The 23,502-nt window shown below is 39.4% G+C and overlaps 1 protein-coding gene across 1 annotated transcript; it reads left to right on the top strand.

Moving 5' to 3' along the window:
• Positions 1 to 329: 329 nt before the first annotated feature.
• Positions 330 to 22,207, top strand: RRM2B (ribonucleotide reductase regulatory TP53 inducible subunit M2B). The gene is made up of 9 exons (XM_075213900.1): positions 330 to 450; positions 2,434 to 2,592; positions 6,834 to 6,950; positions 9,023 to 9,156; positions 11,258 to 11,352; positions 13,190 to 13,323; positions 13,948 to 14,052; positions 15,554 to 15,667; positions 18,576 to 22,207. Exons 1-9 carry the CDS (start codon positions 397 to 399, stop codon positions 18,726 to 18,728), a joined length of 1,065 nt encoding a protein of 354 aa, XP_075070001.1. The 5' UTR covers positions 330 to 396; the 3' UTR covers positions 18,729 to 22,207.
• The last annotated feature ends 1,295 nt before the right edge of the window (positions 22,208 to 23,502 follow it).

Genomic DNA, 23,502 nt, shown 5'->3' with positions numbered 1-23,502 from the left:
AAAAATTATGGAGACTCTAAGAGTGCCGCGAACTGCAAAAGTTTGGGAACCTCTGACTTGGGGGGGGGGGGGGGGGGGAGTTAAGTATTTTCCCGGGGCTAAAATGAGCCAGCCCTCCCCTGCATGAGGCTGTATTTGTTATATACATGATTTTATGATAGCTCCTCTGTAACCTCACCAACATAATACATCTTATTTTACCACATTACCCGATGCATTCATGCAGTTTGTGTATACAGCCCCCTCTGTCTGACAACAAGCCCCCTCCCCAGGGCTACAATGAGGAGGAGTTGCAGCGCAGCCTGTGCTCCTGGCAGTCCCTGTGTTATAAGCCGGGTACAGGAGGTGACAGCAGCACCAAGCTCTGCCCCTGCTCCTATCTGAGGCTGCGCTGCAATGGGGGACTCCAGACTTCCTCCGCCGGCTGATGACAGTCGCACAGGAGACCAGGTAATATGGACCTAGATCTGATTATATAACGACGTGAGAGCATAGGGCACAGGCAGGTGATCCCGATTTTCTTAACATGATGTTTTGCAGCAGAAGATGGTATTTAAATCCATCGCTGAAGCTTCACTTTGCATTGGACCTAAAACCATCTTCCCCTTTCTAATATAAAGATGATCGCGGGGAGTTTCCGGACAAGTACATGTGATCTGCAGACTCAGTACAGTATATATGTAGGGACGGCTCATGTAAAAGATAGATACACTGTCATTGATCACCATTATTAGTTGTGGACACAACAAGCACAAGTCCCTGTGTCCCTGTGTTTGGCTAGCAGGGCATGTCGGGGCTTGTAGTTCCACGTCAGTCGTGGAACCAGTTGACCAAAGCTTCAGGCAGTCAGAGGTAACTGGATAGAATGTGGCTCTTCTTTAAAATAACACTGTAACTTCTCCAGACTTGTCACAGAGACGTGGGGATGGTCGCAGCCCCCCACCCCCTTCTCCCCCATCACCCACCACTTCTATGTTTTATTTTGTAAAATAACTTATCTGCCTTCCAGGTAAATACAACCCTCTGACACATGAATATAGCACCTGTACTATTGTGTCCCAGTAGTGATATCACTGGCCATATGGGATTTACTTCACAAAGTAAAATTGCCTTTGATAACATTTTTAGAATTATTCAAAGCAGTGATACCTACTGGATATAGCAGCACTCTTATTTACACATCAGAATATGTTCTTCCAACCTATGGTGGAGGTGTATACATTCTAATATTATAACAGGGATAGTTGTTAGATCAGGCAACTCAGCTGAAAGCAGGCATATCTCATCTGAGCTGGATTATTATATGACAGGTGGATAGCGTGATACACACTTCAGGTCATGTGCAAACACGGTATCATGTATAGGGTTATCTACCTTACAGTTTACTCATTATAGCTGTAATTAATATAATGTGCAAAGGTCATTGAAATACAGCATAGAAACATAGGGGCATATTCAATTGTCCGTGTCACTTGCAAAAGTAACACAGCGTTAAAACTATTACCATTATTAGGGTAATTCTAAGCCAGATTTCAGCTCGTAGCTCCCTGAAAGCCGGCGTTAAAGGTACCGTAATAACGGTAATTACGCGCACTGTTACCGTAATGACGGTAATAGTGCGCAAGCCGTGTTACTTTTCAGAGTAACGCGGACAATTGAATATTCCCCATAGAATTTGACGGCATATAAGAACCACTTGTCTCATCTAGTCTGGCTAATGTTTAGTCTATGTTAACCTCAAACCCTATTTAATCCTTTATTCTTTGTAAGGATATCCTTATGTCTATCCCAAGCATGTTTAAATTGCTCTACTGTATTAGCCTCTACCACCTCTGATGGGAGGCTATTCCACTTATCCACTACCCTTTCTGTGCAATTGCAGTGCATGTCCTCGTGTTCTAATACTTCTCTTCCTTTGAAGAATGTTTCCCTCCTGTACCTTGTTAAAACTCTTGATAGATTTGAAAGTTTCTATCATGTCCCCCCTTTCCCTTCTCTGCTCCAAACTATACATATTAGATCTCTTAGTCTTTCCAGGTAAGGTTTGTGCTATAGACCATGCACCATTTTAGTTGCCCATCTTTGTACAGTCTCTAATGTATTTATATCCTTCTGGAGATATGGCCTCCAGAACTGAACACAGTAATCTAGATGAGGCCGTACCAATGACCTATACAGTGGTATTATTACTTCTTTCTTTCTGCTACTGATTCCTCTCCATATGCAACCAAGCATCTGAATTGCCTTCCTCATTGCTTTGCTACATTACTATGAAAAAGGCATCACAGCAAGATCCTGCACTTAAAGACAAAACATTGCTTTCCCTGAAAATGTAACAAGAGAAGAATGAAAAATAATTTCATTAGTCATATGTAGAATAAATACATTTATTGTGATGATTTGGTCATTTTGTGTCTTTGTTACTCTCCTTAGAACGTGATCAGTGGGTGCAGTGTGAGTAATGGCGGCAGCGATGAAGACGAGCCCCTGCTTAGGAGTAATCCTCATCGTTTTGTCATCTTCCCCATCCAGTACCCTGACATTTGGAAAATGTATAAGAAGGCGCAGGCCTCGTTCTGGACAGCAGAGGAGGTAAGTCACGTGACTATAGTAATTATCTTGTGGTTCACCCAGACTTGTATTGTTTCCAAACGTGGGGTGAGAATGTATCTGGCTTTCCCATTCCAACGGCAACCACACAATAGTATGAATTGGCGCAGCCACACAGTATGATTTGATAGTCTATTTCCCATCTCTCTTCACTGACTATAAATTCAGTGAAATATGGTGTGGCATTCTGCAGAATGGTGAACAGCATTGAAGATTATATTGCCAAAACTCCGTCCCTCTGCAAAACGGACAGTTCCAGCCGTTGGTAGTTTTTGCAGCTCTACCATATAGATGCCTTCAGCATGACATCTATGATCCTTATGTTTCCGAAAGGGTGCAGTTTTGGTTGACTATTTTGGTCAGTGTTTGTGTGACGTGCATGGGCTTAAAATCTATTGCTCAGATTTCATCAGTTATGATAGAATACTAGGACGAATGGTGAACTCCACTTGGTCCACGGAGGTTCTTGACAGGTAGGTATTTGTAGATCGGATAATGTAACCACAAATGAAATTTCTAAGCATTTTAGTCACCAAGACTATTGGGCCTGATTCAAGTATCTCTGTTCTTTTGCGAATTTATAATCCACATAGGTATAGGACGTATCCTGCAGTGTCTTGTGTAGAGCACAGCAGACCTACCCCCAAATTTATTAGCGCAGGTATCTTCTGATCCGTTCCTTGTTGAAGTCGGAAGGGCGCAGAGCCGATTTATGTGTGTTTTAATATAAACGCCCGTTGCGCTCAGTATGCACGCCTTGATGAATCGGTTCCGTTGTGTCTATATAAATTCACAATGGCAGAATTTGGGTAGTTATCCTTAGCAACGATGATAAATTCTGACATCACTCAGCACCATTCATATAGATATTTTCGCAGAATATTATACTATACCCCTTTCACATGAGGCATGGGCCTGGGAATAACCTAGGTAGTGTTTCGGTGTGAATGGTTCAGCTCGGGTCGGGAGTTATTCCCGTGTTGGAGCCGGATACGCTGCGTATGAAAGATGTTCCCGGGTTATTCTACCCGGGTTCTGTTAATTGGCAGGACGCCGAAATGAGAGAGCTACTGGCTGTCAGAAGGGAAGGGGAGAAAACAGATTACTGTCCTTGTACGGCGCTATGGATACTTTGTGGCGCCCTATAAATAAAAATTAATAATAAAATAATAATAATAATTACTGGCACAGAGCTACGTCATCTATATGAGCCTCTGTTGTCCCCTTTTAATGACTCAGCTTAATAATGCAGGGCAGACATTGGTTCTGAAAGGCGGCAACTCGGGATATATCTGGGACCAAAGTGCGGTGTGATCGGATGCAACACGGGTTGTAACCGTGTTCATTATCCCGGGTCTTACGAAGGATTTTGGCGAGAAAGGGGTATAAATGTCACTTGTGTATTTTTATGGTGATTATAACATTGTAACGAACAATTGCAGAACTTTCCTTTAGTCTGTTATATCAGCTTTTCTAGCACATTGTTGTGCTGTTTAAATTAGAAAAAACAGACAAAAAAACCCCACAATGCTCAGCACATCAACAAAAAAACCCTACAAACTAATTTTATTTGCTTTCAAGACTACAGAGTAATGAGTACTTTATTTAAGGTTTGATGTGGTAATTTATACCGAACATACATTGTTTGGTTTTAACGTTTAACTTTAACCGTATCCAAGGGAGGTTTGCAGCCCCAGATCTGAACGGAATCATATTTTAACAGTTAATGCTTAATAACATCCGTGCAGTGATCACTATTTCACAATAAACACACCTGCTTCAACGAGGGCTGGAAAACCACATATATACCGTTGATCTCCAGTTTGTGGCAAAGATAAAACCTCAAAAGGATCTCCAAAAACAGATGTAAACGTTCAGGCATCCAGGTCTGTAGAAGTAAATAAATATGTTTATAAAGATCTTTCCGGAACAAATAGCAGCTTGCACCGTTCTCCATGAACAAGCTATCTAGCCCACGAGTGCAGACACAGTACCCTGCTTGTACTAGAATCCCACTTTTGTTAGGTCATGTAAGCTTGTCCTTTCATTTCATATATAAATAGTATGTATTTCATATCTGTAATGTCCCTATTGTACAATGCTGCTGAATGTTTCTTAACATACCTTACTTACATACCCTTATGTAAGTAAATGCCCCTTAACGTCACATTTCCAAACACTGCCCTCCCTATGTGTGAAAATGTATTTCAAGTAACTGTTTAAATCTAGCATTTTACTAAAGCATCAAATAAGGTTATTTTGAGTTAAAAACACAATAACATTAATAAAAGTTGTTGTTTGTTTACCTTGTAGTGTGGTCTATAACATATTGTCTATAACATTATTTGTCTGTGTTTTGGCACTTGAGGTATATTTACTAAACTGCGGGTTTGAAAAAGTGGAGATGTCACCCATAGCAACCAATCAGATTCTAGTTATCATTTTGTAGAATGTGCTAAATAAATGCTAGCTAGCTACAGAAATATAAAGGTTCTAGATCAATATACTATCACTGATGTCTGATTTAATTTGTAAAAATAAAGAAATGTGATAGTGTGCCTTTAAATGTATCACATGTTTATAAGTCCTTCTGTAAATAGAAAGCATATTGCACCTATAATAATTACAGTATTTAAAGGGCCACTGAACCTCAAGGATCCGTACTTGGACCAGTGCTTTTAAATATCTTTATTGGTGATATTGCTAATGGTATTGAAGGGAAAGTATGTCTTTTTGCAGATGACACAGAGATATGCAACAGGGCAGGCACACCAGGAGGGGTAAAACAAATGATTGATGATCTAGGTAGACTAGAGGAATGGTCAAGACAGTGGCAACTATGGTTTATTGCCAAAAATCATGCACTTGGATCTCAAAGACCCAAAGGCTAAATTCAGTATTAATGGCACTATAATGGAAACTATTGAGGAGGAAAGGGATCTAGGAGTCAATATTTCCTGTGACTTAAAGGCAGGTAAGCAATGTAACAAAGCAATGAGGAAGGCAAGTCAGATGCTTGAATACATAGGGAGAGGAATCAGTAGCAGAAAGAAAGAAGTAATAATACCACTGTATAGGTCATTGGTACGGCCTCATCTAGATTACTGTGTTCAGTTCTGGAGGCCGTATCTCCAGAAAGATATAAATACATTAGAGACTGTACAAAGAAGGGCAACTAAAATGATGCATGGCCTACAGCACAAAACTTACCCAGAAAGACTAAAAGATCTTAATAAGTATAGTTTGAAGCAAAGAAGGGAAAGGGGGAACATGATAGAAACTTTAAAATATATCAAGGGTTGTAACAAGGTGCAGGAGGGAAACATTCTACAAAGGAAGAAAACACAAGGACATGCACTGACACTGGGGGGAAGTAGGTTCAGAGGAAATTTGAGGAAAAACTACTTCACAAAAAGGGTAGTGGATAAGTGGAATAGCCTCCCATCAGAGGTGGTAGAGGCTAATACAGTACAGCAATTTAAACATGCTTGGGATATATACATAAGAATATCCTTATAAAGATTAAAGGATCAAATAGGGTTTGAGATTATCATAGGTTAAAAATTGGGCAGACTAGATCGGCCAAATGGTTCTTATCTGCCATCAAATTTTATGTTTCTATGATTTAACTTTTGGCGAAGCCAACCACGTCTTGTACTGGCTCAGCATCAGGGAGAATGCCAGACTCTTCAGGGAGTGAGGGAGATCACCCCTATTTCAGGGAGTCTCCCTGACATTCAGGACATTCAGGGAGAGTTGGCAAGTATGGAATACATTGTTCAGGGTTGTTACTCTGACATATAACTGCATCTCTGCAGAAAGAGTTAAGTATTATCTCCTTACTGCACTACAGACAGCTGCAGCTGCTCCCACATATTAGCACAGTGTCCTGGTGGGATCTGGTACAGATCACAAAGCTGGGACTGAATTACTGTGACATCACTGGCCCCGTCCCCTCTGTACGAATCAACCAATCCACACTGTGCATTTCTGCAGAGTAAGACTGTCTAGATGTCAGATACTGTCTGTTTATCTTTAATTAGAGAAACACCTCCTGCTACAGTTGGGAGAATGAGCAAGGTGGATATATATAGTTTTATAGACACCTCAGTTACTTAATGTAAACCATTTATCTCGGTAATACGCAGCCTTTGATATATGTCAATGCAAAATACTGTCTTTACTTCCCCTTTAACTTTTGAAACAACATTCCTTTGATTTAGGTGGATTTGGCAAAAGATCTCGCTCATTGGGAGAAGCTGAAATCAGACGAGAAGCATTTTATATCCCATATATTGGCTTTCTTTGCTGCCAGCGACGGCATAGTTAATGAGAATCTGGTATGTGTCTATGTACTGTATCATCTACCTTTATACCCAGGTCTGTAGAACTGGGTGTGTTTTTCAGTGGGTACAACCGTAATGCATTAATTCCAAAACATAACATTGTCATATAATGCACCAGTGTTACATGCACAACGTTCTGGTAATATGATCTTCTGCATAGGGGAAGATATCTGAGACTTCCATGTCGTGCAGCCAATAGGCAGCCGGTACAGAATGTCTCCGTCCATCCAGTTCAGGGTAGGAGCACTTATTCACTACAAGAGGGGTGGGGGGGGGTCATGAAGCGGATGACCCCCTCTTCTGTTGGACTTGCAGGAACGACTTTGAGAACTGTAGATGTTCATGAAGTAGGGATCAGAATGTTTTGGTGCTGTTGTTCTTTTTAAGCATGACATACTCATTGCTGTGTAAAGATGCCAATTTACTAAGCGGGGTCTCCAACTTTGCTGAGAGTTTTTTTCTCTTAAATGCAGTGATGGAAGTGGGGGTGTATACAGTGGTACGCCATACCTCTACTTCTACTGCCGTCATTGTAATACTATATTGGGCAGCACGGTGGATCAGTGGTTAGCACTTCTGCCCCACAGCACTGGGGTCATGAGTTCAATTCCCGACCATGGCCTTATCTGTGTAGAGTTTGTATTTTCTCCCCATGTTTGCGTGGGTTTCCTCTGGGTGCTCCGGTTTCCTCCCACACTCCAAAAACATACTAGTAGGTTAATTGGCTGTTGTCAAGTTGACCCTGGTCTGTGTGTAAGTGAATTTGGACTGTAAGCTCCTATGGGGCAGGGACTGATGTGAGTGAGTTCTCTGTACAGGTCTGCGGAATTAGTGGCACTATATAAATAAATGATGATGATGATGATACTATTACATTCCATTCACTTACATTCCCATTACATTTTTCATACCGCCGCTTCTACATTTTCACTACAACCATTGGTTAAATGTGTAAAATATTTGTGCTGACACTGGTGCAATGACATCCGCAGCAGCCAGAATGTAGTTTTTGCTTGGCTTAGGTAATCTTAGATACACTTTATGTGTTAAGTAAATCATGAGAGAGAGAGAGGGGACTTTGGGACTTTTATTAATATGTGTCACTTTTTACTTCATTGCTCATCCAGCCTTCTTGTTTCCACTATTGGGGAAAGATCATGACCGTGGATCCCCCCAGCTATAGGGAAAACTAGCCAAAGACTGGTGCCTCTATGGGCCGGGCTTCATATATAAACAGCATGCCCCCTTCACTGGAGACTACCAGCCCTGCACTGAAACACCCTGGAGGGGGCAAGTAAGGAGGTAGAAATCCCTGGAGATTCAACTGGTGGTCCCAGAATAATGGACAGGGATCCATAAAACACTTATGCCAAAACGTAAAATAAAATAAACACATAGATATTATGTTATGTTATTATGTTATTTCTGCTAATGTTTTACAGAATGAATAGTCTTCCTTAAATATTTGTTCACTATCTTATTAAGTAAAACAAAACAATATGTACTTGCTATTTTTTGATTTGTTGTTTTTAATTAAATGGGGGGGATTCAAATAAAACAAACTGGCCACTCACTACGAATGGGCAGCGCAAAATTTCTACCCACCGCTAGCCAATCACTAGCCTTTTCCCATTCAGCCACTGAAGGGGATCCCGTGACAGACGTTCTGTGTGTGTGAGTTTAACAAAAACAAATGATCTTCAGCTTCTTAGTTCACAAAGTACAAAGGGAGCTTTTTGTAAAAGGATCTATAAGGTTTCAGGATTGTGATATTGTTACTAAGGGCTAGATTTACTAAGCTGCGGGTTTGAAAAAGTGGGGATGTTGCCTATAGCAACCAATCAGATTCTAGCTTTCATTTATTTAGTGCTTTCTACAAAATGATAGCTAGAATCTGATTGGTTGCTATAGGCAACATCCCCACTTTTTCAAACCCGTAGCTTCATCATCATCATCATCATCATCACCATTTATTTATAACCCGTAGCTTAGTAAATCTAGCCCTAAGAGTCCTTAGCTTGTGCTTGCGCTGTCAGTAACGCATTGCATTGTTGTTACCGCCACAGGTGGAGCGATTCAGCCAGGAGGTGCAGATCCCAGAAGCTCGCTGCTTCTACGGGTTCCAGATTGTCATTGAGAACATTCATTCTGAAATGTACAGTCTGCTCATCGAGACCTATATTAAAGATCCCCACAGACGGTAAGGAGGGGTTTTGTGACGTGACTTGCAGTCAGGGTATAGAACAGGCCTGTCCAACCTGCGGCCCTCCAGATGTTGTGAAACTACAAGTCCCAGCATGCCCTTCCAGCTATCAACTGGTTGTCTACTGGCAAAGCATGCTGGGGCTTGTAGTTTCACAACACCTGGAGGGCCGCAGGTTGGACAGGCCTGGTATAGAATGTCAATATTACAAACATGTTTCCATATTATGTATTAGAGATTATTCCTGTAAAATGCCCTATGGCAAAAATGGAGTAAATGTAACTTAATAGGTTGCATTAAAAGTAAGTCCTACTGTATTAAAATGTACACCATGATTGATATATGCTTAGTTAACACTTGGTTAACAGAGATGACTGTATATATGCAGCTCTACTCTTGTAGCCTTTCATTTATTGTTACTCTGTCTACTTGCGCTTAAAAATTTGAAAATAAAGAATATATTTTTTTAAAAAAATGCACAACTTTCTAAAGACATTTGATGGGTATGTAGATTAAAATATATTTATTTTTTATTTATTTGTTAAGTTTCAGCATCTTCCGTAGCGCTGTACAGAGGAATACATACAGAGCGCTATAACAATTACATGATTTTAATATATAAACAATCATGAAAAATGATTGAGGAAAGAATGAAAACCTTGCTCAAAGATCTTACAATCTAAATGGCAAAAAGGGGTGTGAGTTAAGTTAACACCACAATTTTTATGGAGTGGCTAAACTGATTGAATTAGAAAGAAAAACAAAAAAAAACTTCCAAAAATTAATGATAGCGGCAGTAGAAAATGTCATCCAACAAAAGAATACAAAAAGAACAAAACTTTTATTGTACTAATTATTTGTTGGTGATACAACACTTTTAATTTGCATTTTTATTAAGCAAAAAAATATGTTATATAACTTTTTGAATGTAATTGACTTCAACATTACTTTGCACTGTTTAATAATATTTTAAAGTTATTCTATAGAATTTGAAGTCTGATACACAGATTTTATCAAGTTATTATAAATTATTAATTAATCAGATTATGCCAAAAATGAAGAAAACTGAGCAATTACAGTACAGTTCTCGGTACCACTCTATAAAAAAGATAATCTGGAACTAAAAAGGGTTCAGAGAAGGGTGACAAAATTGATACAGGGTATGGAGTCATTAAGTTATGAGGAAAGGTTAGCCAGTTTAGGCATGTTTACTTTAGATAAGAGGCGTATAAGAGGAGATATGATCACTATGTACACATGCATTAAGGGTCAATACAGAGACCATTCATGGGAACCTTTTACCCCAAGGACTATACACAGGACACACGGTCACCCCTAATTTTTTCAGGCTCATCAACTATGTTACTGACTTACTCCGAAAATCCTTTACAACTGTTGTACTCAGTTTTTCACCTGGTTCAGTTATATAAAATAAAATGGATTTTTGGATCTGATCATCTTACTATGACATGGTAGAAGATTGTCCTCCTGGTTTGTTAGATGTCAGTATGCACAGATACAATGTCCTGGTCATGTCACTCGCGCTGCCAGTACAATAGATTGTGCTGATAAAACTACAATGGATTAAATACACATTGAGAATGCATTGAAATCCTGTTAAAAATGCATCACTGAAACGTGTTTTACAAACTTTCTCAGAGCATGTTTTGAACAAGCCCTAAAGAACACTGATTATATGTGTATAGAACAGTTATATAGCTTATTGTAAACGCTGCAAATACGGAGACAGATTTGACAGAACCTAATTTATTCTGCAATATCACAAGTTACAATGTTTATGTAAATATTAATGCTTTGTAAACAGCGACCTCACTTGTCCTGTATCATTTAAATCCCACAATAAAGTTTTAGCTGTAGATATTAACAGTTAAAGCCTAATAACCGGTATAAAACATCATTATTATTTTCAGATTAATCCTTCCCGTTTTTGCACCGTTAGCGATAATTCTGAACGATGCTTAGATATAAATGTGAAAAATATATGAACAGAAGTAAAAGGTGTATTTGATATGATCATATTAAAGTATAAGTCATCACTTATACTTTAATATGACTTTTGAGATTTATTTTCTTCCAGTAATTTCTTATTTAACGCAATTGAAACGTTGCCATGCGTTAGAAAAAAAGCAGACTGGGCCTTAAGGTGGATATCAGATAGGAAAGCTTCCTTTGGTATGTATTGACCTGTGTTAGCTGTGAGTACTGTTACACTTGGTATGAGCATGTATATGTCTCAAAATTGGAAAAGATGCATTTCAGGTTTAGAACATTTCACTTTCTAGCTATGAGAGAAGCCTTTGGCAACTAAAGCATCCATACAATATGGTATATATATATATATATATATATATATATATATATATATATATATTGTGTGTATATGTACATATGTATGTGTATATACCTGTAGATGCTGGTGGCGATGCAGATATTGGCATCCGGTAGTTCAGATATGACTAGTTAGGGCACTTTGACATTGTTTGACTGCTGAAAGTTTGCAATAATCCACAGCTTTTTTTTTAGGACTAATATATTTAAAATAGGAGGATGATGGGGGAAGTAGTTAGCCTATGAATACCATGCTTCCTGTCTGTAAGTTTACTGAATGACACTGAGAGTCTAAAATAGCTGAGAAGAGTAGATTGAAAATGGCTACATGACTGGTGTACATACAGTATGTGATATATATATACTGTTACACATAAATTGTTACATTTTTCAAAACGCTTTTTGATCTTCTCTTCTACAGATGTAGAAGGGTGAAGATTACACCTGGCGTGTACCACTGCTGTTCATGTTGTGCTGTAGTTAAGTGTTTCTCAAACCCAGTCCTCAGGACCTCTAACAGTGCAGATTTTCCAGGTAACCAGTGATATAATTATACCACCTGTGGATCTGTTACAATGTGTCAGTCAGTAATGAATACATACACCTGTGCTAAAGCAGGGAGATATGGAAAACATGCACTGTTAGGGGTTCTGAGGACCAGGTATAAGAAACACTGCATTAGGGAAATACTCCACGTTTAGTTTGTTTTCTACAAAAAGTCTTACCTTTTTCTTTATATGCAGTACCCATTTTCTACCACCAGATGTCATGTAGAAGCAATAACCTGCGTGCTGAAAGCCTTTTGATGTGAATGAGAAAACTCTGAAATAAATAAAAACAGACAGTTTGGCCCACCTTGAAAATCCAGAACCAAAACCAGTGCTATAGAGCCTGGACTGGTTCCCAATAAACCAGGGGTACAATGAGCGTGGGATACACCTACTAAAGTGGAAGCCAGCACCAGGCCAGATCACACTATTACAGAGAAACACACAACGTGTTTAACCTTAACGGGCACCAGACACAACTTGACCAGCGCGGGACTGGAGCTTCTTTACGGTGGAGCCCATAAAAAAAATAGTGCCTGTGATGAATAGGGAAGGGTCATTGTTTTTTTCAGACCCCCTCTCAGAGAGCCTTCAGCCCTGCACTGCCTAGGCTGGCACTGGTCCCCACTATAATAGGGGGACCCCATGCTATGCATCTCCAAATTATAGATTGATACACCCAGCCTTTCTAGCCTGGTTCTGTTTTCCACTTTAACAATGGGATCCCACGCTTCTTGCCCCCTGTGTTAGTGGGAACCAGCCCAGCTTGTATAGAGCTGGTGCTGGTTATGGATTTTAGGAAGGGTCACGCTGATCATTTTTATTTATTTATTACATAGTTTCCCGGGAATAGTGGTAAATGGAATGTTATGAATGAATGTCATTTTGCAATGTGTGGTAAGGGTCCACCAAGTGGCCAGTAGGGGTACTGCAACTCAAATAATTAAACAATTTCTTGTGCTAGCTGCATGGTAACGCAAGGCGAAATCCTAACTCATGAATGGAACAATACAATAAAATTGTGAGGCACCAGGTGTCCCTTTAGCACTTATATACCTGTATGTAGAGATAGATTTGTTTGAATAGAGACAAGGGGCTTTGTGTTCTAGAGTCTGATACTGTGTTAATGACAGGAGAGAGAATTGTGGCATTTGCTGCAGTTGAAGGAATCTTCTTCTCTGGATCATTTGCTGCTATTTTCTGGCTGAAGAAGAGAGGTCTGATGCCCGGTCTCACCTTCTCCAACGAGCTGATCAGTCGGGATGAGGTAAGATCACTTCTGCATATAAGATCTTCAGTTAACTGAATAACTTGTTACAAATTACTAATACTACTTTATATTTTATGTAAATATTAAAACATTACTGCATAAAGATATTCTTGTTACAGGACCTTGTGTCTTGGATGCTGCTAGTAACTCTGCTTGCAGAGCTCTCCATTTAGTACAGTTTCATGATTTGCGTTCTCTTCCCCATAATCTCACTATCTCCTCCCAGAGCTGTTTGCTTAATCTAACTATGGTGTGATAATCCTCTTTCCCCCCATCCTCAGACAAATGGACACATTTTCCACGATGGCTCTTGGGGTCTAAGACCCTCTCTCAGTACATTGTCAGCGCAGCAGCAGATTGAGACAAGCTGGCTCCAAGTAGGAGAGATGATCTCCTGCCTTTTAACACATTTCTTTTGCAACGCTGTTAATGTTGCTTATGAGTTTAATAGCTGTAATGTTTGTGTCTCTAAGAAGGCAGAACAGCTGTGGGGATATTGTGAGGGGCGTTATTGAGATAGCGGGGGGGGGGGGGCTACTGTAACTGTGCAAAGAAGTGACAAACTGTTAAATGGGTTCAGCCTGTGTTATGACGGAGACACTTGTCATTGTGTGTCTGCAGGGCCTGCATTGTGACTTCGCCTGTCTGATGTTTCATTACTTGGTGAACAAACCCACCCAGCAGAGAGTGACAGAGATCATAGTCAGCGCCGTGAGGATAGAGCAGGTAATGTGGTAATAAAGTAACTATTTCATAGTAAGTGTTTGTGGGACTGAACTGCAGACTACTCTTGTGTGTTATTCCACCCAGTGGAAGACACAGTGTAGCCAGCAATATAATCATGAGTGTGTAGCCTGTCTGTCCACCAGGACAGTGGATCCCAAACTTTTTCAGTTCAAGGCACCCTTAGGGTTTACATAAATTTTTCAATGCACCTCTAAGCCAAAATAATTACCAAGTAGTCCCCCACCGTGCTTACCACTGGCCCTGACCAAGGCACCCCTGTGAGATCACCGAGGCACCCCAGGGAGCCTAGGGGCACAATGGGGAACCACTGCACTAGGAGCTAGAGAGACAGAGACTAAGGCTAATTTTGTCAATAGCCAATTATCCTACTAGTATGGAGATTTTGGAGTGTGGGAGGAAACCCATACAAACTCCACACAGAAAATGCCCTGTTCAGGAGTCAAACTCATGACACCACTGAGCCATCATACATCTATGACAGTGCCTGCTTCAGACAGCAGGTAAACAGTTCATTTGAATCACCACCGTTTTTGTTGACAGATAATACATTTTCCTCGTGTGTGCTGAAAATACCCCGTCTCCCAAACTTTATGTGCACCCATTTCATACTGCAGATAGAAATACTTTGCTACAGCACAAAAAACATTGTGAAGTTGGTGGCCCTTTAAATGCCGCTGTCTTCTGTATCAAACACCGTCCTCCAGCTCCGTGCTGGGTGTGTGTGTGTGAGAGCGCGTGTGCGCCTGCGCGTGCGTAGGAAATGTAATATGAGGCATTATCTAATGGCATATAGAACTGTATTACTTTCTATGCACCACAAAGACAGAAGGGCAGACATTACATCCAAATGTGTTACAGTACCAAGTAATCAACAAATTATTGATCATATAGAGATGTTACTGTGTATAACCTCCCCAATTTTTCATTCAATATAATTATTCATCATCGTATACATCAAGTAGGGGATGGTAAAACAAAGTAGTGTAGCACGGTGGCTCATTGGTTAGCACTTCTGCCTCACAGCACTGGGGTCATGAGTTCAATTCCCGACCATGGCCTTATCTGTGTGGAGTTTGTATGTTCTCCCCGTGTTTGCGTGGGTTTCCTCCGGGTGCTCCGGTTTCCTCCCACACTCCAAAAACATACTGGTAGGTTAATTGGCTGCTAACAAATTGACCCTAGTCTCTCCCTGTCTGTCTGTCTGTCTGTCTCTGTCTGTGTGTGTTAGGGAATTTAGACTAAGCTCCAATGGGGCAGGGACTGATGTGAGTGAGTTCTCTGTACAGCGCTGCGGAATTAGTGGCGCTATATAAATAAATGGTAATAATAATAATAAAAGTACACTATTAATTAATAAGAGAACCAGGGGTAGACAGTTGTATTTGGTTCACAGAAAATAACCTGATGACGTGTGAACCATTGTGGTAACTGGGATGGTGGCAGATTTGTCATTATTACAATGTGCTTTTCTCCTGTACAGGAGTTCCTGACAGAAGCTTTACCTGTGGATCTCATCGGGATGAACTGCAGGTTAATGAAGACTTATATAGAATTTGTAGCAGATCGACTGCTGGGGGAACTGGGATTTTCAAAGGTAAATGACTGACTGAGAAATATACTAATCAATGATGTATGTTTCATAGGTACAATGTAAGCTCAAGGCTGTCTGTACTAGATTTACAATATTTGCTATTCTATATCATGGTGGAAAATACTTTTTCAGCAGAAGAACCCTATGTCTTCTTAAGCCTATGTGACCTACAAAAAGGGTCGTTAATGAATGTGCAAAAGTACGTGTCTCTCAGTGCAAATGCTGTTTTCGTCGGTCTTTGCACAATTGTAGCAGATTTTGAGCAATGTGCTTGATGTACAAAATTGCAGCATCTGCGTTGGTGCAAAACTCTACATTTTCTGACGGGAGGAGTTGGGTGGATCGGCGCTGAGTGGGGGCAGGAAGGCCCATAGTCATGCACCCACATACAAAACAAGTTTTTATTGCAGGTCTGCATTATGAGATTCAAACGTGGGGATTCAATTCTAAAAACATCCGTGTGATGTGTCTCTGGAACGGCCGCGAGACGCTTTGCGCAGATTGTTGTTCACAGAAATATCCCTCATTTTTGCTTGCGCTCCATAGAGGTGCGACCAGAAATGAGCGGATATTTTTACCATATAAACAGTAAAAATGTGCAGCCCATTGAATTCCCCCCAAAGGGGTGAAGAAGATGCGCTTGGAGTAGTTCCCAAGACACAGCTTTTTTAGACATTATTTAGAAAAATTCCTTATATGTGATGGAAATCGAGTTTTGTATTATAAGTTTTATGGAGCAACCTGTGCATCTTCCAGGCTTACTTTACGGGAACACTTGCAGTATTTTGAAGAGGATGTTAAATTTGAAATGTCTGAAGTTTGTGATCTTAAAGTGGAAAATAGGTTTGAAGCACCATTTCCACTCGGGAGGATCTGCAAACCTACAAAGCATCATATCCCCCTTCAGAGTAGTTTCAAGGACTGAAATGTTGGGAGCATAAGAAATGCACGTAGTAGAAAATAGGAGCATCTGCTCTGATAAAACAGTACTGCTGGTCCGCATTTCTTATGGCTCCTAAGTGACCATTACGACCCTAGTTGGGAGTGAGACGGAGGGCTGCACATTCCTACAGCAAACTAAGCAGCTGGTTTTAATAAATGAGTAATTTAAGCCTATAGTACATTGGATAAACACAGGTCCTTATAATAAACAATGCGTATACATTCTCTAATGCTTTAATGTCGCATGTAAGAAATCATATTAATTTCTTAATAAATAAATGCAACGTAGAAGGCACCTTAATATATTTATCAGCTTTGGCAATAATAAGTATACGTATGTAACATCTCTAGGAAATGAATGTGTAAGTTAAGGCAGTTGGTTATCTGCTTCCCCGTACTGTGGTAATTAGGACAGTGACCCTAGTGGTGAATGATGCTTTGGATACAGTGAAATGCTGCAGATATTTGCCATGGAACTGACCGTACACACTAAGGAGCTCATTAATGACACAACTGATAAGACACAGTTCAGAATCCTCTTTAGTCACTAGATCTATATTTACATAAGAGCGCCTCGATGTTTGCAGAACCATATAAGCTCACAGATTAAACACCAGCGAGATGGCAGCGTTTGTGTACGAGCAAAACATCGGCTGCATTTTCTGCGGATGTTAAGAGTTGATCCAGGGGTAGAGGGTAAGGGCATACAACCAGTTCACTCTGCCAATACACTTGAATTTCATACCACGTGGCACCTTCCAGTTGAACTTCAATGGAGAAGCTCAGTTTTAGACACTATTAGTACTTTGCTCAATATAAAATAAAGAAGCAGACAATGGGCCACCAACTAACTCAGTAGTCTTACCGGGGCTGTCTTTTTGCCTAAATAATGTACAGTTTTCAAGGCTGCTAAATTTGAGTTGACATTGGCCGCTATTTTTCTCTCCTACAAATCAATAGACATTTTTAATATTTTTTTCTAGATAAGTCGTACTTAGAATGGGACTTACATGTAGTAACCAGTTCATCCTAATGACCTTGTCACCGTATATGCCATTCATCCTACATTTTCCTAATGAATTGATAAGTTGCGATCTCATGGATATTAGTCCAGCAGCCAGTACTATGTGTCAGTGGCTATAACATACTTGCCAACTTTTCTTTGTTGGCTTCAGGGAGATTCCGGGGGAGGTGGGCGTGCAGGGGTGGAGCTTGATGAATCGCATCATTTTGGCACCGCCCCCTAAACGATTGTCACAATTTTGGCCAATTACAGCAGGGGGCCAGGCTAAGATGACGCGATATTTGCGTCATTGAGGCCATCCTCCCCGCCACTTATCTATTGTGGGTGCGAGAACCTGGAGGTTGCCCTGCTCTCCCGGGAGCCCGGGTGGTCTCCCAGAAATGTGTGAGTCTCCCGGACATTCCTGGAGAGTAGGCAACTCTGCGTTAAAGAAAAGCAGCTAATGAATCTCTAGAGACTGAAGTGTCTTTTACATTTCTGTCTCCATTACTGAAGTCCTGTTGTCTTACCTGTCAGTCTTTGATTAAATCTTGGTCTCCATGAAAATGGCCATCTCCATAGGCATCAATACATGGACATAAGACACAATTTCTGAACTGTGTCATCATATCACAGATGGCGAAGCCAACCACGTCTTGTACTGGCTCAGCATCAGGGAGAATGCCAGACTCTTCAGGGAGTGAGGGAGATCACCCCTATTTCAGGGAGTCTCCCTGACATTCAGGGAGAGTTGGCAAGAATGGGCTATTATGTCTTTTCTCATCCTAATGAGTATGTGACTATGAATGTACATGCTATGCACATATATGTAAAGGAAAGTCTTGGTCATGTGATAGCAGTCAGAGGGATCAATTTGCTGCTTATGTGGAACATACACTTATATGTCTGCGTATATTATTATTTAAGACTACATGTGTTCCTCATTAACCTTTGTATTCTTTCCAGGTATTTCAAGCCAAAAATCCATTTGATTTTATGGAGAACATTTCTCTGGAAGGAAAAACCAATTTCTTTGAGAAGCGTGTGTCCGAGTACCAGCATTTTGCCGTTATGTCCCAGACAGCGGACAACGTCTTCACCCTGGATGCTGATTTCTAATGGATTTGGTGGAACTGGCGGGTGACGTGTCCAAGATGGTGATGTGGTCTTAGGGGCAAATACAGCATAGTATGAGGTCACTGCAGCTTTCGCCCCGCCGCCGTCTACCCATATGTGTCACTAGAATGTCCTGAGCTTGTCCTCGGGCGAATCAGTGCAGCATCGTATACCAAAAACGCCCTCTTTTTTTGTTAATGTGCACCACGCAGTAATCACTGATATATATGCGGCTGAATTTACTGTAGTATGAATTGCAAGGTTATTTATTTATTTATTCCTTCACTACATAAGGGAACTTAAAAAAAACCCAAATGTGTCCCCTCCTCTATATTGTGTATTAATTAGCTGAAAAACGTACACATAATAACTAGTTAAATATGTCCACTATGCTCTATGTTACTCCTCTGCAGCAGAGACAATGGTAGGAGTTATACAGGCTAACTGAACAGGCACAGTCTGAGTGACAGCTTTGCAGACTTGCTCTGCAGAAAATGTGCTGAGAGGATTGGTTAATTAAAAAATAGGGGTGGGGCAAGTTCTGTCACAGCAACTTAATTGCCTGCAGTGTCAGCTTTTGGGCGTATATCAGATCCTATGAAATCAATGTCCAGAAGATATGGGAGGAACTTCAGCTATTGATATTTACATATATATTTTAACAGAGCTGTAGTGGAGAGACAAGTTATTGTTGAATAATTTGTATATATATATATATATATATATATATTAATATTAAGTTTTCAGGGTTTAGCCTCCTGTTTGATTGTTTAGTCTAATAAAGAGATGCCATCAACTAACACAGGAAGGCTCGCATTAATGTATGGACACTTTTCTAATGTACTTTTATCATATTGTGCACTATGGAAGTGGCACAGAGTTTGCACTAAAACTGTTTTTATTGACTTATAACAAATAAACTGAAGACTTTTGCTACGCCACATCATTTGCAGTTTGTTTCATCGCCATGGGCCGACCATTGGGGAGAATAATTGCCTTTTCAATTAAAATTTCTTCACTTGACATTGATTAGTAGCCTGATATATACAACACCATAAAGGTAATATTGCCCAATGGTTCAAATCTGGACTAAAACCACACCAGCCAATCAGCAGGATGTCATATGTCTAGTGCAAACTAGCCAATCAAAACACAAGGCTGATTGGTTTCTGTGGTTGTAGTGCAGATTTGCACCTTTGACCTGGTAACTAATCCTAACTGACTGTAGTTGTTAATACCCTGCCCTATTAGCAGTAGTGAGGTTTTCACTTTAATATAATTTCATTTAAGGATACCTATGCTTTTAACAGACTTTTCTATGACTAAATTATTTAAACAATTAATTTAAACCTGTAATTTGTTGAACAACACCTCTACGGCTTCTTTACTTTTGTACATATAGCTGTAGTTGCGTTATTGAGCCAGAAGTCCAATAATAGACATAAAGCTACCTGCTTGTAGAACAGTTTATTTTAAAGGAAGCCACATTCAGCAAGTGAACCCTTACAGCTACCTAACAGTAGCTGTATCTACAAAAGTAAGGTGATTCGGTTAAATAAAATTACCTTTAAGCCTTATACCCACTGCATTTGTTTTGTATTGAAAAAATAAGTGCAGATGCCAGTCAAACTGCACGTCTTAATTGCTTTATTACTTTAATTCGGGAGGACACCTAAGCGCCCCCAAACGTATTTACTTGCGGTAATTGGAAGTGATGGACCAGGGCAATTGGAGACATTAGACCCGTATTCATACATTCTATTAGCGTTACAGTGCTAGTACACAGCACACAATTGTCACCAGTTGGTTTGAGGCCTTAGGGGTATATTTACTAAACTGCGGGTTTGAAAAAGTGGAGATGTTGTCTATAGCAACCAATCAGATTCTAGCTGTCATTTTGTATAATGTACTAAATAAATGCTAACTAGAATCTGATTGGTTGCTATAGACAACATCTCCACTTTTTCAAACCCGCAGTTTAGTAAATATACCCCTTAGAATCTGATGGGGTTCTTTAATTAGTTGCGAGAACATTGTGCATGCTTTTCCATATAAGATAACACTGTATACACAGTTTTGGATTAAAAGTATTGCCTAATTCTAATAAAATGTAATTAAGCCAAACCTTGCACGTGAAGTCAGACATTGGACATGAAAGAAGGTCATGTGACCTTCCAGATAATTGTCTACAGCCAATTTCTACTATCTAAGAAATTTACACAAACAATAATAACATTGGATACATTTTGGAATGAAAAAACTATATCTCAGTAAATTTTATAAATAATAACATTATGATAAATATTACTAATATTATTTCCTATTAGAATTTTAATATAATATGTTATAGCTTTTATAATGTTATAATTTGGAGTGAAATTAAAACTATTTCTCCATGAATTTAGTAATAAGTATTATGTATGTAATGTTAGTAATTTAGCATTATAATTTTGTTATAATTTACCATTTTAATTGAAATTCAAACTTTCTCAATACATTTAATACATAATAGTTATGACTCAATCAATAACAGTAGGATCTTCTTAATAACAATGTATGTCTTCTGATTTCATTGCTATTATCTTTATGCTGTTACATTTGTTTTAGAATTATTATTATCCATGAGTTTTTAAATTTATCTTATATACTTTATACCTTTCATTACTTTTAACCAGTTCTTACCAGGATATATATGGCCAGGCATTCAAATAATTTTTATATATATATATATATATATATATATATATATATATATATGTGTGTGTGTATATATATATGTATATATATGCATATATAATGTAATAAGCATGAAACATAAAAAAATTTAATGGGCAAAAGCAAATAAAGTTTCACTTTGTGAGCGGATCAGTTTTCATGCTCAAGACGCTTATATGAACAGTCCCTTAGCTGTCCAGAGTTTACTAAATGTAGAGTTATCCTTTAATCTCAATATATACAGCAAATCATCATCATCTTAATTTATTTATAAGGCATCACAGAATCTGCAGCGCTGCACTAACAAAAAAATAAACAAAAACAATACATATAAGTAAGGGACAAGTGAAACAATACACGACCACTCCATAGTCAGCAAACTGCTCTAATTCACTTTCACTTATGAAGAGCTGCCTCATACATGACGTTATTAAATAGGTATTTTCATCTGTTGGGTTCAGTTTCACTTTAAATGAACATAATAAAGCAGTATGTGTACAGCTGTGTGTTTTACTTTTGCTATTCTGAATTGCACTATTATCTGTAGAGTTCCTTATTGGTCAGAGGATGAGCCGAGTTATAATCCAACAGTGTTTGTATTGCCTAATGTTGGCCGTTGCCGATGTAAAGTTCCGGAATGGGTTTAAATGCTGTAGGAATCTCTTATCTTGTGTGAACTTGCTGCTGCTATATAGGTAGGACGAGCTATTACCAGCCTAAATGGCGGTGGATTGTAATTATTGAATAGATTAAATTTGTTTAAATGACATGGCTGCATCAGTGTCTTTATTTTGTTTTTAACATTTTGTTTATTTAGTGGGTGGTTGGGTCTTGTGAGTGAACATTTTGGTAAGTATATCTTTTACAAATTGTCAACGGCCCTATGACGAATTCCTCTGGGCGACGATTTTCCGCACTATTCACTGTTAGGTGGCCTTAGAGCAGATCACAGATTTTACAGGTGTGTTGTAAACATGTATAACACATGTATACATATGTACACACACACACATATATATATATATATATATATATATATATACATACAAGTTAACCCGTGCATGATACTCATGCATTCTAGTCAAATCAAGCTACTTAAGGTGTTAAAAAGGTTCTTGTCATGCATTTGGGCCATAGCCCAGGCCTCCTCAGGGGAAGAGCGTTACTTCCCGACGTAAGCGCCCTTTTTTAACGTGGTTTGTCCACATGTCACCACCTCATCATTCTTCTCCATCACCTCATCCTTCATTTTCATCGCCACATCTATCCAGATGTCTATCCAGACACAGGGATCTCTCTCAGCGGTCCTGAGTATCACACTCCTCTCACTCTGTCACCCCCGGCAACCACCAACCACTCCCCACTGTCACCCCCGGCAACCACTCCCAACTGTCACTTCTCCTTCAAGAAATATATATATATTTTTTTTAAATCTTTATAAACACTTTTAACAATTAACAAATTAAATTAACAAATTAAAAACATCTTAGTATACCAAATTTCAGCCCTTTCTGAATTTTTTTTTCCACACACACTAAGAATTTAGTAGGTCAGTGTATAACTCCGCCCAGCAGGTGGCGCAGCAGCTTGGTTTTATTTTTTCCACACACACAGACAGACTAACACACGCCACTAAGCATTTATATTATAGATACCTACTGGCTTCATTTATCTGGCACCGTAATTGTCATGTGTTCTTCTGTGCAAAATTGCACTAGCGCTATCAGGTTGGATACGGAAACTTAATGACCAGCATTGATCATTCCTTAGGTTCACAATGGGACGAAGGTCTGGTCTTTGACTGAACAACTCGAATACATGGACTTTATTGCATTGAAGCCACTCTCCTATTACTTGTTTTGTGTGCTTTGTTTGAGTTATTGTCCTGCTGGAAGCTAAATCTTTTTCCAAGTCCTAGTTCACTTTCACACTGCAACAGGTTTTCCTCCAAAAATGTGTCTACTTCTAGCTCCATCCATACCCAGGGCCCCTGCCTACAAGACCACTCAGGAATAAAAATTATAAGTAAATTATCAATAAAATTAAGTTTATACTTATTGTT

The sequence above is a fragment of the Mixophyes fleayi genome, chromosome 5, assembly GCF_038048845.1.
Source record: "Mixophyes fleayi isolate aMixFle1 chromosome 5, aMixFle1.hap1, whole genome shotgun sequence".
NCBI lineage: Eukaryota > Metazoa > Chordata > Amphibia > Anura > Limnodynastidae > Mixophyes > Mixophyes fleayi.
Note: the sequence above shows the minus strand (reverse complement) of the source record. Positions and strands in the feature narration are given on the sequence as shown.